Here is a 14343-nt window from a genome sequence, read left to right on the forward strand (position 1 = left end):
GCAGACTCAAGAAAAATGTCAGGAAGTATTTTTTCACGGAGAGAGTAGTGGATGCTTGGAATGCCCTCCCGCGGGAGGTGGTGGAAACGAAAACGGTAACGGAATTCAAACATGCGTGGGATAAACATAAAGGAATCCTGCTCAGAAGGAATGGATCCTAAGGAGCTTAGACGAGATTGGGTGGCAAAGCCGGTGGCGGGAGACGGAGAAGGTGCTGGGCAGACTTATAAGGTCTGTGCCAGAGCCGGTGGTGGGAGGCGGGACTGGTGGTTTGGAGGCGGGGATAGTGCTGGGCAGACTTATACAGTCTGTGCCAGAACCGGTGGTGGGAGGCGGGGCTGGTGGTTGGGAGGCGGGGATGGTGCTGGGCAGACTTATACGGTCTGTGCCCGGAAAAGGACAGGTACAAATCAAGGTAAGGTATACACAAAAAGTAGCACATGTGAGTTTATCTTGTTGGGCAGACTGGAGAATTCCTTTATTAAATGAAAGCGGAAAATCAAATTTCAATACATTACACTGTGCAGTTATAAAGCCAGCCCCTCTATACTTTTATACAAAAATGCAAATTTTACACAAAAAACCGTCCCCCCCCAACCCCCCCCCAAACCTTCAACTCAACTTCAAGCGTACATGCTTCCACCAAACCCCAAAGGTCTTTACCCCCACCTCCACCCGTTCCCATCGGGCCACTTCCTGGACAGCTCGGACAACGTCCCAGGAGACCTGCTCAGCAGACCTGCACTCCTGGCCCAGGGACACCCCGCAGCGAGCCATCCATAGGCAGTATCTGATGATAACTGAGATTAGAAAGGCGGTACCTGGCTCTAGCCGCCCCGTCTCCCCCTGCCTCCCATACACCCAGTCCGCATAGGTGTAGGACGTGAAGCTGGGGATGGCCAGCAAGGCAGCCACTCTCCGGCAAACCGCTACGGAGAATGGACACTCCTTCAGGAAGTGGTCCATGGTCTCCAGCCGGCCAGCACACTCCCCCCTCGGGCAGTCTCGGTCCTGCTGGTTCCTACACCGAAGGTTTGCCCTAACATACAACCTGCCATGTAGGGACAGCCAAGCAATGTCCCTGTACTTGTGTGGGATGCGTTTGGATGAAATAAAACGCAGGCCCTGCCTCAGCACGGGCTCTGGAGCATCCCTAAGAGCCAGGGGAGAGGAGAAGCGTTGGGAGCGAACCCGCTCCACCCAGATCTCCCTCTGCCCTGCCCTAACTTCCTCCCATGTAATGTCCCACAGCCGAACCAGCTTTACCAAAGATTTATAGTAGCCTACCCCCTCCGGGAACCCTTTCCGCAACCGTCCCACCCTACCTCCCCCCAACCAAGGACCCCAGAATCCCTCCCACCACTGGACAACACTGTGTACCCATCCTGGGGCATTCAGACCCCCCGCCCGCCCCAGGTTAAACTGGATGAAGAGGGAGGAGAATAGCAAGACTGGGTTTACCATTCCCACCCCCCCTTCCTCCCGTGACCGGTAAGTGAAATTACGTCGAACTGGGTTCATCCTGTTCCCCCACAGGAGTTGAAAGAACACGCTGTAAATTGCCGTGAAACAGCGTTCCGGCAGGAGACAGATGTAGCTCAGGAACAGGAACATGGGGACCACCTGGCTCTTCAGCAACCGGACCCGGTCCTCCATGGGCATCCGCCACCCCTTCCAGCGGTCCACCTTCTCCCTCGCCTCCGCTATCCTTTGTTCCCAATTTTCCCGCCCGTAATCCCCTCCCCCAAAATACACTCCCAAAACCCTCATTTTCTCTATCCCATCCGGGAACCCTCCACCTAAATTAAACCGCCGTCCCTCTGGCCCCACCCACAAGCTGGTGCTCTTGCCCAGGTTTACCCGAGACCCCGAAGCCTGGGAGTATGCTGCAAGGATCTCCTGCAGCCTCCTCCCCTCCCTGCGATCCGCCACCCAGACGGTGATATCGTCCGCATAGGCGATGACTCGCAACACATTCCCTTTGCCTACCTCCACTCCTCTGAGCCCGTCCTCCCCCCCCCCTTCCAGCCTCCTCACCAGGGGATCAATGGCGAAAGCGTACAGCAGGGGGCTCAACGGGCACCCCTGCCGCACCCCCGCCGAGATCCCCACCTCCACCCCCCTCCATCCATTCACCAGGGGAAAGAATCGCGCCCCCGCATACAATAACTGAAGTTGCGCGATCCATTCCCCCGGGAATCCATAGTGGTCTAGGACCTTCCATAAAAAACCCCACTGCACTCGGTCGAAAGCCTTGTCCCGGTCCAAGGCCACGACCAGCCTGCCCTCTCCCACCCGACTACGTTCCAGACCCTCCCTCACCCAGGCCACTGCCTCTAGCACCCCCCTTCCCGGGACCCCACACCCCTGCGGGGCTGCCAGCACTTCCCCGGAGATCTTCCTCATGCGGGCAAGGAGCATGTGAGCGAAGATCTTCCGGTCGGTGTTCAGAAGTGCAATCGGCCGCCAATTTGCCACATCCTGGGGGTCCTTGCCTTTGCTAAGGAGGACCAAAGCTGATGCCCCCATCGACTCAGGCAAGGATCCCCCTGTTCGTGCCGCCTCCCAGATTGCCAACAAGACTGGCGCCAACTGATCCCTAAACCGCTGGTAGAACTCTGCCGGGAGTCCGTCTGGCCCCGGCGCCGTCCTGCACCGCAAGGCCCCAATGGCCTCCTGTACCTCCCGCAGCGTCCACGGCCGCAGCAAGGCCCGAAGATGAGGCCCCCCCTTACCCACCCCTGGGGTTTCCTCAATGTACCTCGCCATGGCCTCCTCCCCCAACTGTTGGTCAAAAAAGACCCGCCCAAAGTGGGTCCCCACCACCTGCAAGATACCTTCCCTAGACTGCTGGAGCGTCCCCCCCTCATCCCTTAACCCCTCTACCACCCTCCTCTCCCTTCTTTCCTTACAGCAGTCATAAGGGTTCGGGCTGAGCAGCTTCCCGAAGTCCCGCTCATAGACGAGGGAAGAGTACCGATTGTATTGTACCCGTTCCACCTCCTGCTGCAAGGCCTCAATGTCCTCCCTCTTCCCTCCCCTGGAAATCAAATTGTCCCTTCGCTTCCTCAGAGCAGTTCCTAGCCGGGTGACCTCCCTCCCCTGCCTCCTCGCCTGACGGAGAAAGAACCCCCTGGTGCGGTGTTTCAAAACTTCCCACCAGTCTCCTAGGGAAGGGAAGACACCCTGAATGGATACCTGGTCTGCCAGAAACTCCAGATACTCCTGGTACAACACCCCCTCCCGCAACCATTTCTGATTTAAACGCCACAATCCTTTCCCCAATCCGTGAATCCCCCCTCCCCCCAGCTCGACCAGCACCATCTTGTGGTCTGAGAAATCAACCTCTACCACCCTTGGTGCCTTCCCACACGCCCCTCCCCGAACTAAAAACCGGTCGATTCTACTTCTACAAGTGCCCTGGGCAAAAGTGAAACCCTGCGTCCCACCACCAAACTCTATGTGCGCGTCCACCAATCCCGCTCCCTTCATGATCCCTGCTAGCCGTACCCCATCGTAACCTACTTGCGCCGCCCTCCCCCCCCTATCCTCCTTCCTCAGGACTGTGTTAAAATCCCCCCCCCAAACTAGCTGCCGTGAGGTGTAAAGGTACGGCCGAATTTTCCCAAACAGTGCTGCCCTTCCCCGTTTGCTTTGCGGCCCGTAGATGTTAATCACCCGCAAAGCCACCCCCCGCAATCTCATATCTAACACCAGACACCTCCCAATTCCCAGCTCCACAACCCTCTGGATCTCTACTTTAAATGTTTTGAAGAGGATGCCTATCCCCCCATACCGTTCCCCTGCCAGACCCCAAATAGAGGGCCCCCATCTCCAGGCCTGCTTTGCCCGCCGAACCTCCTCCAGCGTTCGCAGCCTGGTCTCCTGCAGAAGAAAACAGTCCGCCGCCACGGCAGAGAGGCCATCGAACGCCAAGCATCTCGCCCTCTGGGAGGCGACACTAGCCACATTAAGTGTGGCGAATGTTAACAGCAGTCCAGCCATCATTGTGCCGTTCCATACCCCCCGCCCTCCTGGCTACCTTCCCTCTGCTCCATACTACCTCCAGGGATCCCTTCCCCTTCACCCTCCCCTTCCTCGTCCGCCCAGTCCCGGACCCCTAGCTCAAAAAGCCCCCCCCCATTCCTTACTTTCTTCCTCCCCTTCTTCCTCTTTTCTTCGCCCACCTCCCTCCCTCCTTGGGAGTCGTCCACTGACTCTCCCCCCCCTGCCTCCTCTCCCGCCCCTTCTGCCCCTTTTTCGACCCCCTCCATCAATCCTGCCTCCAGCCCATCCTCCCTCTCCTCTCTTGCCTTCATCCCTGCCTCCTGTCCTACCCTCCTTTTCTCCCCCACCCTCCCTTCAGCCCCCCCCAATCTGCCCCCCACCTCCCCGACCTCCTCCACTACCATTTCCTCCTCTTCGTCCCTCAAAACCTTCTCCCTCTTCTTCTTCTTCCTTTTACCCGCTGTTCCCTTTCCAGCGTCTGCCATGCTGTCCAACCCATCCTGCCGGCTCATCCCATCCTCTCCTGCCAGTTCGTCACCCCCTCCCTCATCTTCCAATCCCCTAAATCTGTTCTCTACTTCTATCCCCATTCCTGCCTCCCCTCCCCCTTCCTCCCGTACCCCCGTCACCTTCCGTTGTTTTTTTGACACCCGCGTCCAACCCTCATCTGCCCCGTCCTGCCGCTTCCGCCCTTCCCCCAACCCTTCCCCACCTCCCACTCCCTGTCCCTCCGCAGCTCCTTTCCCCCCCACCCCGGGAACCTGATCTCGCCCTACATTCACTCCCCCCCTCTCCCTCTGAACTGGACCGCCCCCTCCCATGTCCTCCTCTCCCCCGTTATGGGAGGCCCAAGGGCAAGCTCTGAATGCATGCCCCAGACCCCCACACAAATTACACCGGATAGATGCACAAGACTCCGTAGGATGCTCCTTAGACCCGCACTTCCCACACTGCCGTACTGGGCACGACATACTAAAATGTCTGAATGACCCGCACTTGTGACATTGCCGCGGCTGCCCCTTGTAAAAGCAGAGGATCCGATCCCTGCCAATGAACGCCGCGGAGGGAATGTGCTGGGTCACGTGTCCTGCCTGCTTCAGCCTAACCTGCGCACACCATCCTCCCGCCCACACCCTACTGGGGTCAGGGAGTTTGGACAAGGGGGTACGCAATTCTGCGTACCGCTGTAGCCAGAAGGCCAGGTCCGCCCCTGAAATGGATTCATTTCGGACCAGCAGGGTTACCTGCACCAGGTCAGGTCTGCTGATCGGTACGGCCCTAAAGTTTCTCCAATCCCCTTTCCCCCTTACCCCCTCGTATTTCTCCCAGAAGACCTCCATGCCTCGCTGGGTCAGAAAACTAACATCATACTCTGGGATATTCACCGGGTGGATACAGGCATAGAGGTCCTCTGGGAGAAATCCTAAACCCAGGACCAACTTCAGGGCCTCATCCCTACTTGGCATCCCCCCCTCCCCCACCCACCTTAACTGAATCACATTCCTCCTTTTGGGAACCTGGCCCCCCCACCCTCCCCCCCATCCTTCCCCAATGCTTCCTGCCCCCCCATTCCCCCTGCGCCCGCCCCTCCCACCTACTACCGCCGCAAAGGATGGAGCACCCCCCCACCGTCCCCCTCCTCCATCTCCTGCACTGAGACCCCCCTGCTCCTGCTGCGCCGTACCCCCCCTCTCTCTCTTGCCTCCCCTCTCAGCCTCCCTCCCTTCTCTCCCTTCTATCAGCAGACTTTGCACATCCCCTGCCTTCACAGTGTCCTTCTGTACCATTTCCCCTGCAGCAAAAAACCTGCCATTGTCCCCTTCAACACGTTCGCTAGAGACAGTGAGAGCAGGTTCCCCTAAATACTTGTTCCCCTCCCAATGCCCCTGACCCCCTCCCCCGCCCACCGAGCCAACCCTCCCCTCCCGGCCCGAACACTCCCCCCTGGCTCGCACCCCTGCAGCCTGGCCAACTGCAAAGTCAAAGGTACCAGTCAAGTTTCCTTCTGGCGCACACTGCAAGGCAAACACCTCCCGCTCCTCCCCCCCTCCTTCCCCCCCGGAACCTGCTCTCTGTGCTGGGTCCCTCCTTGCAACGTGCTGCTCCAGCTTTCCCTGTGCGGGCCCGCTGTTTTCCTGGGAACTGGTCTCCCCTCTGGCGTCCTGCTTCGTTGGGACTTCCTGCTCTGCCGTTTTGCAAAGTAAGAGTGGCTTCCCGCACTCCAGCACCACTCGCTCTCCCAAACATGGGGAATCCTCCTGCGCTGTAGCATTCTCCTCTGCGGCCATCCCTGCTCCTCCAGCCCGATTGGCTGGCGCCTCCTGCTCCAATGTGCTGGGCGGGCATGGCATCCCGCCACCCGGCAGTGCAGTTCCTTGCCATTCTGAACCTTTATGTGGGGAACACTGTGTGGCCTCCTGTGCTTTCTCTATGGAAAACCACTCCTTGTCTTCACCTGCCTTTCTTCCTGCATTCTCCTTTAAGAGGCTCCCTGCTGGAACATCTCCACTTTCAGTCCTTAGCCCTGCTGCAGGCTGATTGGCTGGAACATCCTGCTCCTCAGAGCTTTGTGGGTGAGGCCTCCCAGGCATTTTTTCCTTGCCGTCTGCTTTTACTACAGGCAATGGGAACAGGACAACCTCCTCTTCTCCAGGTAAGTTCTCTGTTTCAACTTCCACCACCACTTCTGTGGAAAAAGGTTTCTCTCCTGAAATTGCAGCCTCAGTTTCAACAATGTGAAAAGTCTTAGTGTTAAAGTTTTTTTCCTGTTCTGTTCTCCCACACTCAGGTGCTCTCAATGAGGCTTCCACAGCCCCACCTTCAGTCCTGCTTACTCCAGAAGCTGCCTGCAGAGGCCCCGACTGACTAGCAAGGTATTGCATGAATTTTAATGTATTTTGGGTGCTAGTTCCTGGCAGCTCCCCTGATGCTTCAATGTTCTGGGGTCCAAAGACTGGGCTGATTCCTTCCTGCTCTGTTTGTTGCTTCCACTGTACCGAGGCTGACGGGGCCTGTCCCCCCGAGGCCATCCTGTCTCTGTTGATATAGAGTTCTCTCAGAGGATTTCCAGGGCCTTTCCTCAGGGCCCTCAGCAGCTGTTCTTTTCTCTGGAGAAGCCTAAGCAGCCTGGTTTCCTCTTTCATATAGGTCTTGCGATGCTCTGCTGGGGCCAGCCTGCTCAGGGCTTTTGCCATTTTGACTCGCTTCCCCAGGTCCACCACCTCCTTCTCCGTACTTTTAATTCTCTTCACCATTTTAATTATGCCACTGGCCGGGTCCTCTGGATCCTGGCAGTAGTCCACAAGCTCTTCCTCCTCTAGATCGTCACTATCCTCACTGCCTTCCTCCTCCACCTCCGGCAGGGCCTCTTGACAGATCTCCATTACCACTCTTTCCTTCTCAGACCAGCTCTTCTCTAGGGTCTCCGCCAGCTCTCTCCCCCCCTCACCTGCTGGACGTCGTGCGGCCGTGAGGGGGGTACCAGTCCGGCTTCCTCCCTTGGAGTCTGGCCCTCTTCTATCCACAGGGCTCCTTTCCCTCCTCCCTGCGGCACTGCAAGGGAGGAGACCGCTTTTCCTGACCCTCTGGTCCCTGAGCCCAAGAGGCCCCATGGCCTGGGCCTGTCCTGGGGAACGCTCCCCAGAGGCCCTCCACATCCTTGGGGAGGGAGTTAGGCCTCACTCTCCTCCCACTGGAAGTCTGCAGAGCTCTCTGAAACACCTCCTTCCACCTCAGCAGACTGGATGGACCGTGCAGGTCTTTTTCTGCCGTCATCTACTATGTTACTATCCAGCTTATAATCGAACGAGAAAAACGCCCAAGTTCCGACCTTAGACACTCTTGCACCTTTGATGACCCGCCCTGTAAGGCGTACTAAACCCCAACCTTGGCTGACTTCTAATATCCGCTACCTACGTTCCTGTACCCGCTCCGCCGAACGCCTCTGGCGGAAATCTCGGGCCCTTGCTGATTTCTTACACTTTAAGTTCATGCTGACCTCCTTCCAATCTGCTCTTTTACGTGCCAAACAGGATTATTATATCCAACTGACCAACTCTCTTGGCTCTAATCCTCGACTTCTCTTCACCACATTGAACTCTCTCCTCAAGGTGCCCCCTCCCCCAACTCCCCCTTCACTATCTCCTCAGACCCTTGCTGAATTCTTTCACAACAAGGTTCAAAAGATAAACCTTGCTTTCTCTACCTCACCAGCTCTCCCTCCACTAGTCCGTTCCCCTCTCTCTCCTTCCCCTCATTCCCTTTCCTCCTTTCCTGAAGTTACTATTGAGGAAACTACACTTCTCCTTTCTTCCTCAAAATGTACCACCTGTTCCTCTGATCCCATTCCCACCCACCTTCTTAATGCCATCTCTCCTACTCTTATTCCTTTATCTGTCACATTCTCAACCTCTCACTTTCCACTGCGACTGTCCCTGCTGCCTTTAAACATGCTGTGGTCACACCTCTCCTTAAGAAGCCTTCACTTGACCCTACTTGTCCCTCTAATTACCGACCCATCTCCCTCCTTCCTTTTCTCTCCAAATTACTTGAGCGTGCTGTTCACCGCCGCTGCCTTGATTTTCTCTCCTCACATGCTATTCTTGACCCATTACAATCTGGTTTTCGCCCTCTCCACTCAACCGAAACTGCGCTTACTAAAGTCTCCAATGACCTATTACTGGCTAAATCCAGAGGTCAATATTCCATCCTCATTCTTCTTGATCTTTCCGCTGCTTTGACACTGTCGATCACAGCATACTTCTCGATACCCTGTCCTCACTTGGATTCCAGGGCTCTGTCCTTTCCTGGTTCTCTTCCTACCTCTCCCTCCGCACCTTTAGTGTTCACTCTGGTGGATCCTCTTCTACTTCTATCCCTCTGCCTGTCGGCGTACCCCAGGGTTCTGTTCTTGGTCCCCTCCTCTTTTCTATCTACACTTCTTCCCTTGGTTCATTAATCTCATCCCATGGCTTTTCCTACCACCTCTATGCTGATGACTCCCAAATCTACCTTTCTACCCCTGATATCTCACCTTGCATCCAAACCAAAGTTTCAGCGTGCTTGTCTGACATTGCTGCTGGATGTCTCAACGCCACCTGAAATTAAATATGACCAAAACCGAGCTTCTCATTTTCCCCCCCAAACCCACCTCCCCGCTCCCCCCGTTTTCTATTTCTGTTGATGGCTCTCTCATTCTCCCTGTCTCCTCAGCTCGAAACCTTGGGGTCATCTTTGACTCTTCTCTCTCCTTCTCTGCTCATATCCAGCAGTCCGCCAAGACCTGTCGTTTCTTTCTTTACAACATCCGTAAAATCCGCCCCTTTCTTTCCGAGCACTCTACCAAAACCCTCATCCACACCCTTGTCACCTCTCGTTTAGACTACTGCAATCTGCTTCTTGCTGGCCTCCCACTTAGTCACCTCTCCCCTCTCCAGTCGATTCAAAACTCTGCTGCCCGTCTCATCTTCCGCCAGGGTCACTTTACTCATACTACCCCTCTCCTCAAGACCCTTCACTGGCTCCCTATCCGTTTTCGCATCCTGTTCAAACTTCTTCTACTAACCTATAAATGTACTCACTCTGCTGCTCCCCAGTATCTCTCCACACTCGTCCTTCCCTACACCCCTTCCCGTGCACTCCGCTCCATGGATAAATCCTTCTTATCTGTTCCCTTCTCCAGTACTGCCAACTCCAGACTTCGCGCCTTCTGTCTCGCTGCACCCTACGCCTGGAATAAACTTCCTGAGCCCCTACGTCTTGCCCCATCCTTGGCCACCTTTAAATCTAGACTGAAAACCCACCTCTTTAACATTGCTTTTGACTCGTAACCACTTGTAACCACTCGCCTCCACCTACCCTCCTCTCTTCCTTCCCGTTCACATTAATTGATTTGATTTGCTTACTTTATTTATTTTTTGTCTATTAGATTGTAAGCTCTTTGAGCAGGGACTGTCTTTCTTCTATGTTTGTACAGCGCTGCGTATGCCTTGTAGCGCTATAGAAATGCTAAATAGTAGTAGTAGTAGTAGATGGACGTTTATCTCACAAAAACGAATAAAGCGGTATAATCGAAAGCCGATTTTTGGGCGTTTTCAACTGCACTCCGTCGCGGATGCGGACAAAGTTTATGGGGGCGTGTCAGAGGTGTGGCGAAGGTGGAACTGGGGCGTGGTTATCTGCCGAACAAAGATGGGCGCATTTCAGCGATAATGGGAAGAAAGTATGCGTTTTTAGCTAGAATTTAGGACACTTTTCCTGGACCCTGTTTTTTCACGAATAAGGCCCCAAAAAGTGCCCTAAATGACCAGATGACCACTGGAGGGAATCAGGGATGACCTCTCCTGACTCCCCCAGTGGTACCTAACCCCCTCCCACCACAAAAAAAATGATGTTTCACACATTTTTATTTTCACCCTCAAATGTCATACCCAGCTCCCTGGCAGCAGTATGCAGGTCACTGGAGGAGTTGTTAGGGGGTGCAGTGGACTTCAGGCAGGTGGACCCAGGCCCATCCCCCCCTACCTGTTACAATTGTGCTGCTTAATGCTTATTAGTCGTCCAACCCCCCCAAACCCACTGTACCCACATGTAGGTGCCCCCCTTCACCCCTTAGGGCTATAGTAATGGTGTAGACTTGTGGGCAGTGGGTTTTGAGGGGGATTTGGGGGTCTCAACACACAAGGGAAGGGTGCTATGCACCTGGGAGCTCTTTGACCTTTTTTTTTTGTTTTTGTAAAAGTGCCCCCTAGGGTGCCCGGTTGATGTCCTGGCATGTGAGGGGGACCAGTGCACTACGAATCCTGGCCCCTCCCACGAATAAATGTCTTGGATTTATTCGTTTTTGAGCTGGGCGCTTTCATTTTCTATTATCGCTGAAAAACAAAAACGCCCAGCTCACACATTGTTGAATAAAACATGGGCGTCTATTTTTTTCGAAAATACGGTTCGGTCCGCCCCTTCACTGACCCGTTCTCGGAGATAAACGCCCATGGAGATAGGCGTTTTCGTTCAATTATGCCCCTCCATGTAACCTGAATAATAGTTCTCTATTGGATTCTAGGGACTCAGAACCTTTGGTCAACCCTGAAATCCCTTTTGATTACAAATCATGTTCATGATGGTGACTTGCTAAAGCACACAAACCCCCGCTTTAACAAAACTGTGTGGTAGTGCCGACACAACCCATTCACTGAATGGGCTTTGTTGGCATTACTGCACCAGCAGCTGCTAATGTGGCTTTGTAAAGGGGGGGGGTTGTTAATAGCAGAGCTGAGATTAAAAATAAATCATGAAAATAATGTAACATGTTTACGGTCACACAGAGGGGCATAATCGAACGGGGATGACCATCTCTAAGGCAGAGGAGTAGCCAGAAAACAGATTTTGGGTGGTCCTAAGCAAGAAGTGGGTGGGCACCAAGTGTTCTCCCACCACCACCACCACCAAAACATATCTCAGCTGGTAGGAAAATGCTTCTTTCCACCTTGGCAGTCTGAAGCAGGCATGTGCTGAAAACTTAGCGTGTGCACAAAAGCACTGCCATACTGGGAAAAGACCAAGGGTCCATCAAGCCCAGCATCCTGTACCTGACAGCGGCCAATCCAGGCTTCAAGAACCCAGCACCCCCCCCCCCCCAAAAAAAAAATAATATATATAATAATTTTTTAATAATGTTCAATGGACTTTTCCTTCAGGAATCTGTCCAAACCCCCCCTAAACTCCATAAGGCCAGCTGCTGTCTCCGGCAACGAGTTCCAGAGTCCAACTACACACTGGTGCAGGTGCCGGTATCATGGAGAATAGCGTTTTTGTTACCATCAGAGTGAAGACTTCTTCAGCTGGCAGAGCTTGGGATCCCACCAGCTACCGCTAAATGTGTGCTATTGTTGTGTGGGCCTGAGCCCTAAGTGGGTGGGGCCCTGGCCCACCTGTGGCTACGCCACTGCTCTAAGGGCACCCATCTCTAAGGATGTCCCGGCAAAGGGGCGGGGAAACCGCTATTATCGAAGCAAAATGGGCGTCCATCTTTTGTTTCGATAATACGGTTGGGGACGCCCAAATCTCAACATTTAGATCGACTTTAGAGATGGTCGACCTAAATGTTGAGATGGGCGACCTTAGGAGATGGCCGTCCCCGCTTTTCAGCGATAATGGAAACCGATAACGCCCATCTCAAAAACGACCAAATCCACTGCATTTGGTCGTGGGAGGAGCCACCATTCGTAGTGCACTGGTCCCTCTCACATGCCAGGATACCAACTGAGCACCCTAGGGGGCACTGCAGTGGACTTCAGAAATTGCTCCCAGGTGCACTACCCACAACTGTACACCACTACCATAGCCCTAAGGGGTGAAAGGGGGCACCTACCTGTGGATACAGTGGGTTTTGGATGGGTTTTGAAGGGCTCACATTTACCAGAACAAGTGTAACAGGTGGGGGGGATGGGCCTGGGTCCGCCTGCCTGAAGTGCACTGCACCCACTAAAACTGCTCTAGGGACCTGCATACTGCTGTCATGGAGCTGGGTATGACATTTGAGGCTGGCATAGAGGCTGGCAAAAAAAAAAAATTAAAAAATTTTTTTAGGGTGGGAGGGGGTTGGTGACCACTGGGGGAGTAAGGAGAGGTCATCTCCGATTTCCTCCGGTGGTCATCTGGTCAGTTTGGGCACCTTTTTAAGGCTTGGTCATGAAAAAAAATGGACCAAGTAAAGTCGACCAAATGCTCGTCAGGGACGCCCTTCTTTTTTCCATTATCGGCTGAAGACACCCATCTCTTAAGCACGCCCCAGTTCTGCCTTCGCTATGCCTCCGACACCCCCCCCCCCCCCCGTGAAGTTTGGTCGTCCCCGCGACGGACTGCAGTTGAGGATGCCCAAAATCGGCTTTCAATTATGCCGATTTGGGCGACCCTGAGAGGACGCCCATCTCCCTATTTGTGTCGTTAGATGGGTGCCCTTCTCTTTCGAAAATGCCCCTGACAGTATCAGTGTCAGAGCTAGCACGTGAAATTACCTCAGGATTTCTCCTGTTTTATATATATAGATAGATATATAGTGTGTACCTGACACAAGAACATCATTCCGCAGAGCACAAACTGCATATTCAGACTTGGTAAATTCTGGAAGTTTAGCCAATGATTTCCACTCTCCTGTTACTGGGTCATAGCATTCAGTATAAGGTAGATTGAAACCACCAACTCGCTCACAGCCTCCAACCACCACAATCACCTCAGAGAATCCTGTCGACCTAGATAACAAAACAAAAGAACATACCACGATAATTAAAGTTTTTATTTCAAAAGGAAAAAAAAAAAGCAAGACCTCTTATACACCTCTACAAGTTTGGAAAAACATTTTCTGACTATTAAATAGTTGAAGGAGAAAGACAGCAATTTTTCCGTTTCTGAAGGAGTATCACAGAATTATGGGCTTGATTCTGTAAAAGGACACGTACTGTATATGAGAAGTTCAAAAAGGCACCTATTTTAAGTCTATTTATAAAGCAGTATAACTAAGTACCTGTTTACCTTTACCCAGAACCAGAAGAAAAATGGGGAGACTGCGATCATAATCTAATAGGAGCCATAATTTTTTGGGTGGGTTTTGAAGGGCTCACATTTACCAGAACAAGTGTAACAGGTGGGGGGATGGGCCTGGGTCCGCCTGCCTGAAGTGCACTGCACCCACTAAAACTGCTCCAGGGACCTGCATACTGCTGTCATGGAGCTGGGTATGATTATATATTTTATTCAAATGAAATTATTCACAGATAATGTACAAGACTTTTTGCAACAGCACAGTTTATTTTTATTGATTCATATGCCACCTTTACATTAAATAGTCAAAGCAGTGCACAAAACAATTAAAATCAAAAGAGAGTGGAAAAAAGAAATCCAGGCACAGATAGGACAGTGAACCAGTCACACAGGAAGACAATCAGCTAGGAAGAGAAATCCTATAGTAATCCAGAATTGAAAGGACTCAGGATCTCTGCAAGGTCTCTCTGTCAGTAGACTATGGGGACATTGAAGACCAGGGAGAAAAAGTGACCTTTCAAATGGGATTTACATCTAGGGAGGGGAAGTTCTGATCTAAGGGGGGGGGCGGGGGGGGAATCATTCCATAGTTGAGGAGCAAGGAAGTTCCCTTCTTTGGTGTGATCTCAAATCTAAAGTACAACAACAAATATACAGTTTTAAATATTAATGCATAAATTTATACCTGCTTCAAAAAATGTACCAAATTTATGAGTGCACTCTGCAAACGTACATGCATATTTTATAACATTCATACATACATTGCAACTATGCCTCTATTCTCTTCAAACTATGCCT

General features: G+C 52.9%; 1 protein-coding gene across 3 annotated transcripts in view; it reads right to left on the reverse strand.

Annotated features, from left to right (window-relative positions):
* Positions 1-14343, reverse strand: part of KLHL24 (kelch like family member 24) — a 451642-nt gene that overhangs the window by 294525 nt on the left and 142774 nt on the right. For all 3 annotated transcript variants that reach the window (XM_030216184.1, XM_030216186.1, XM_030216187.1), the window contains exon 3: positions 13072-13256. In XM_030216184.1, coding sequence (XP_030072044.1) covers positions 13072-13256 — 185 coding nt within the window. The remainder of the gene's footprint in view (positions 1-13071; positions 13257-14343) is intronic.

Source organism: Microcaecilia unicolor, chromosome 10 (genome assembly GCF_901765095.1).
Source record: "Microcaecilia unicolor chromosome 10, aMicUni1.1, whole genome shotgun sequence".
Classification (NCBI taxonomy): Eukaryota; Metazoa; Chordata; class Amphibia; order Gymnophiona; family Siphonopidae; genus Microcaecilia; species Microcaecilia unicolor.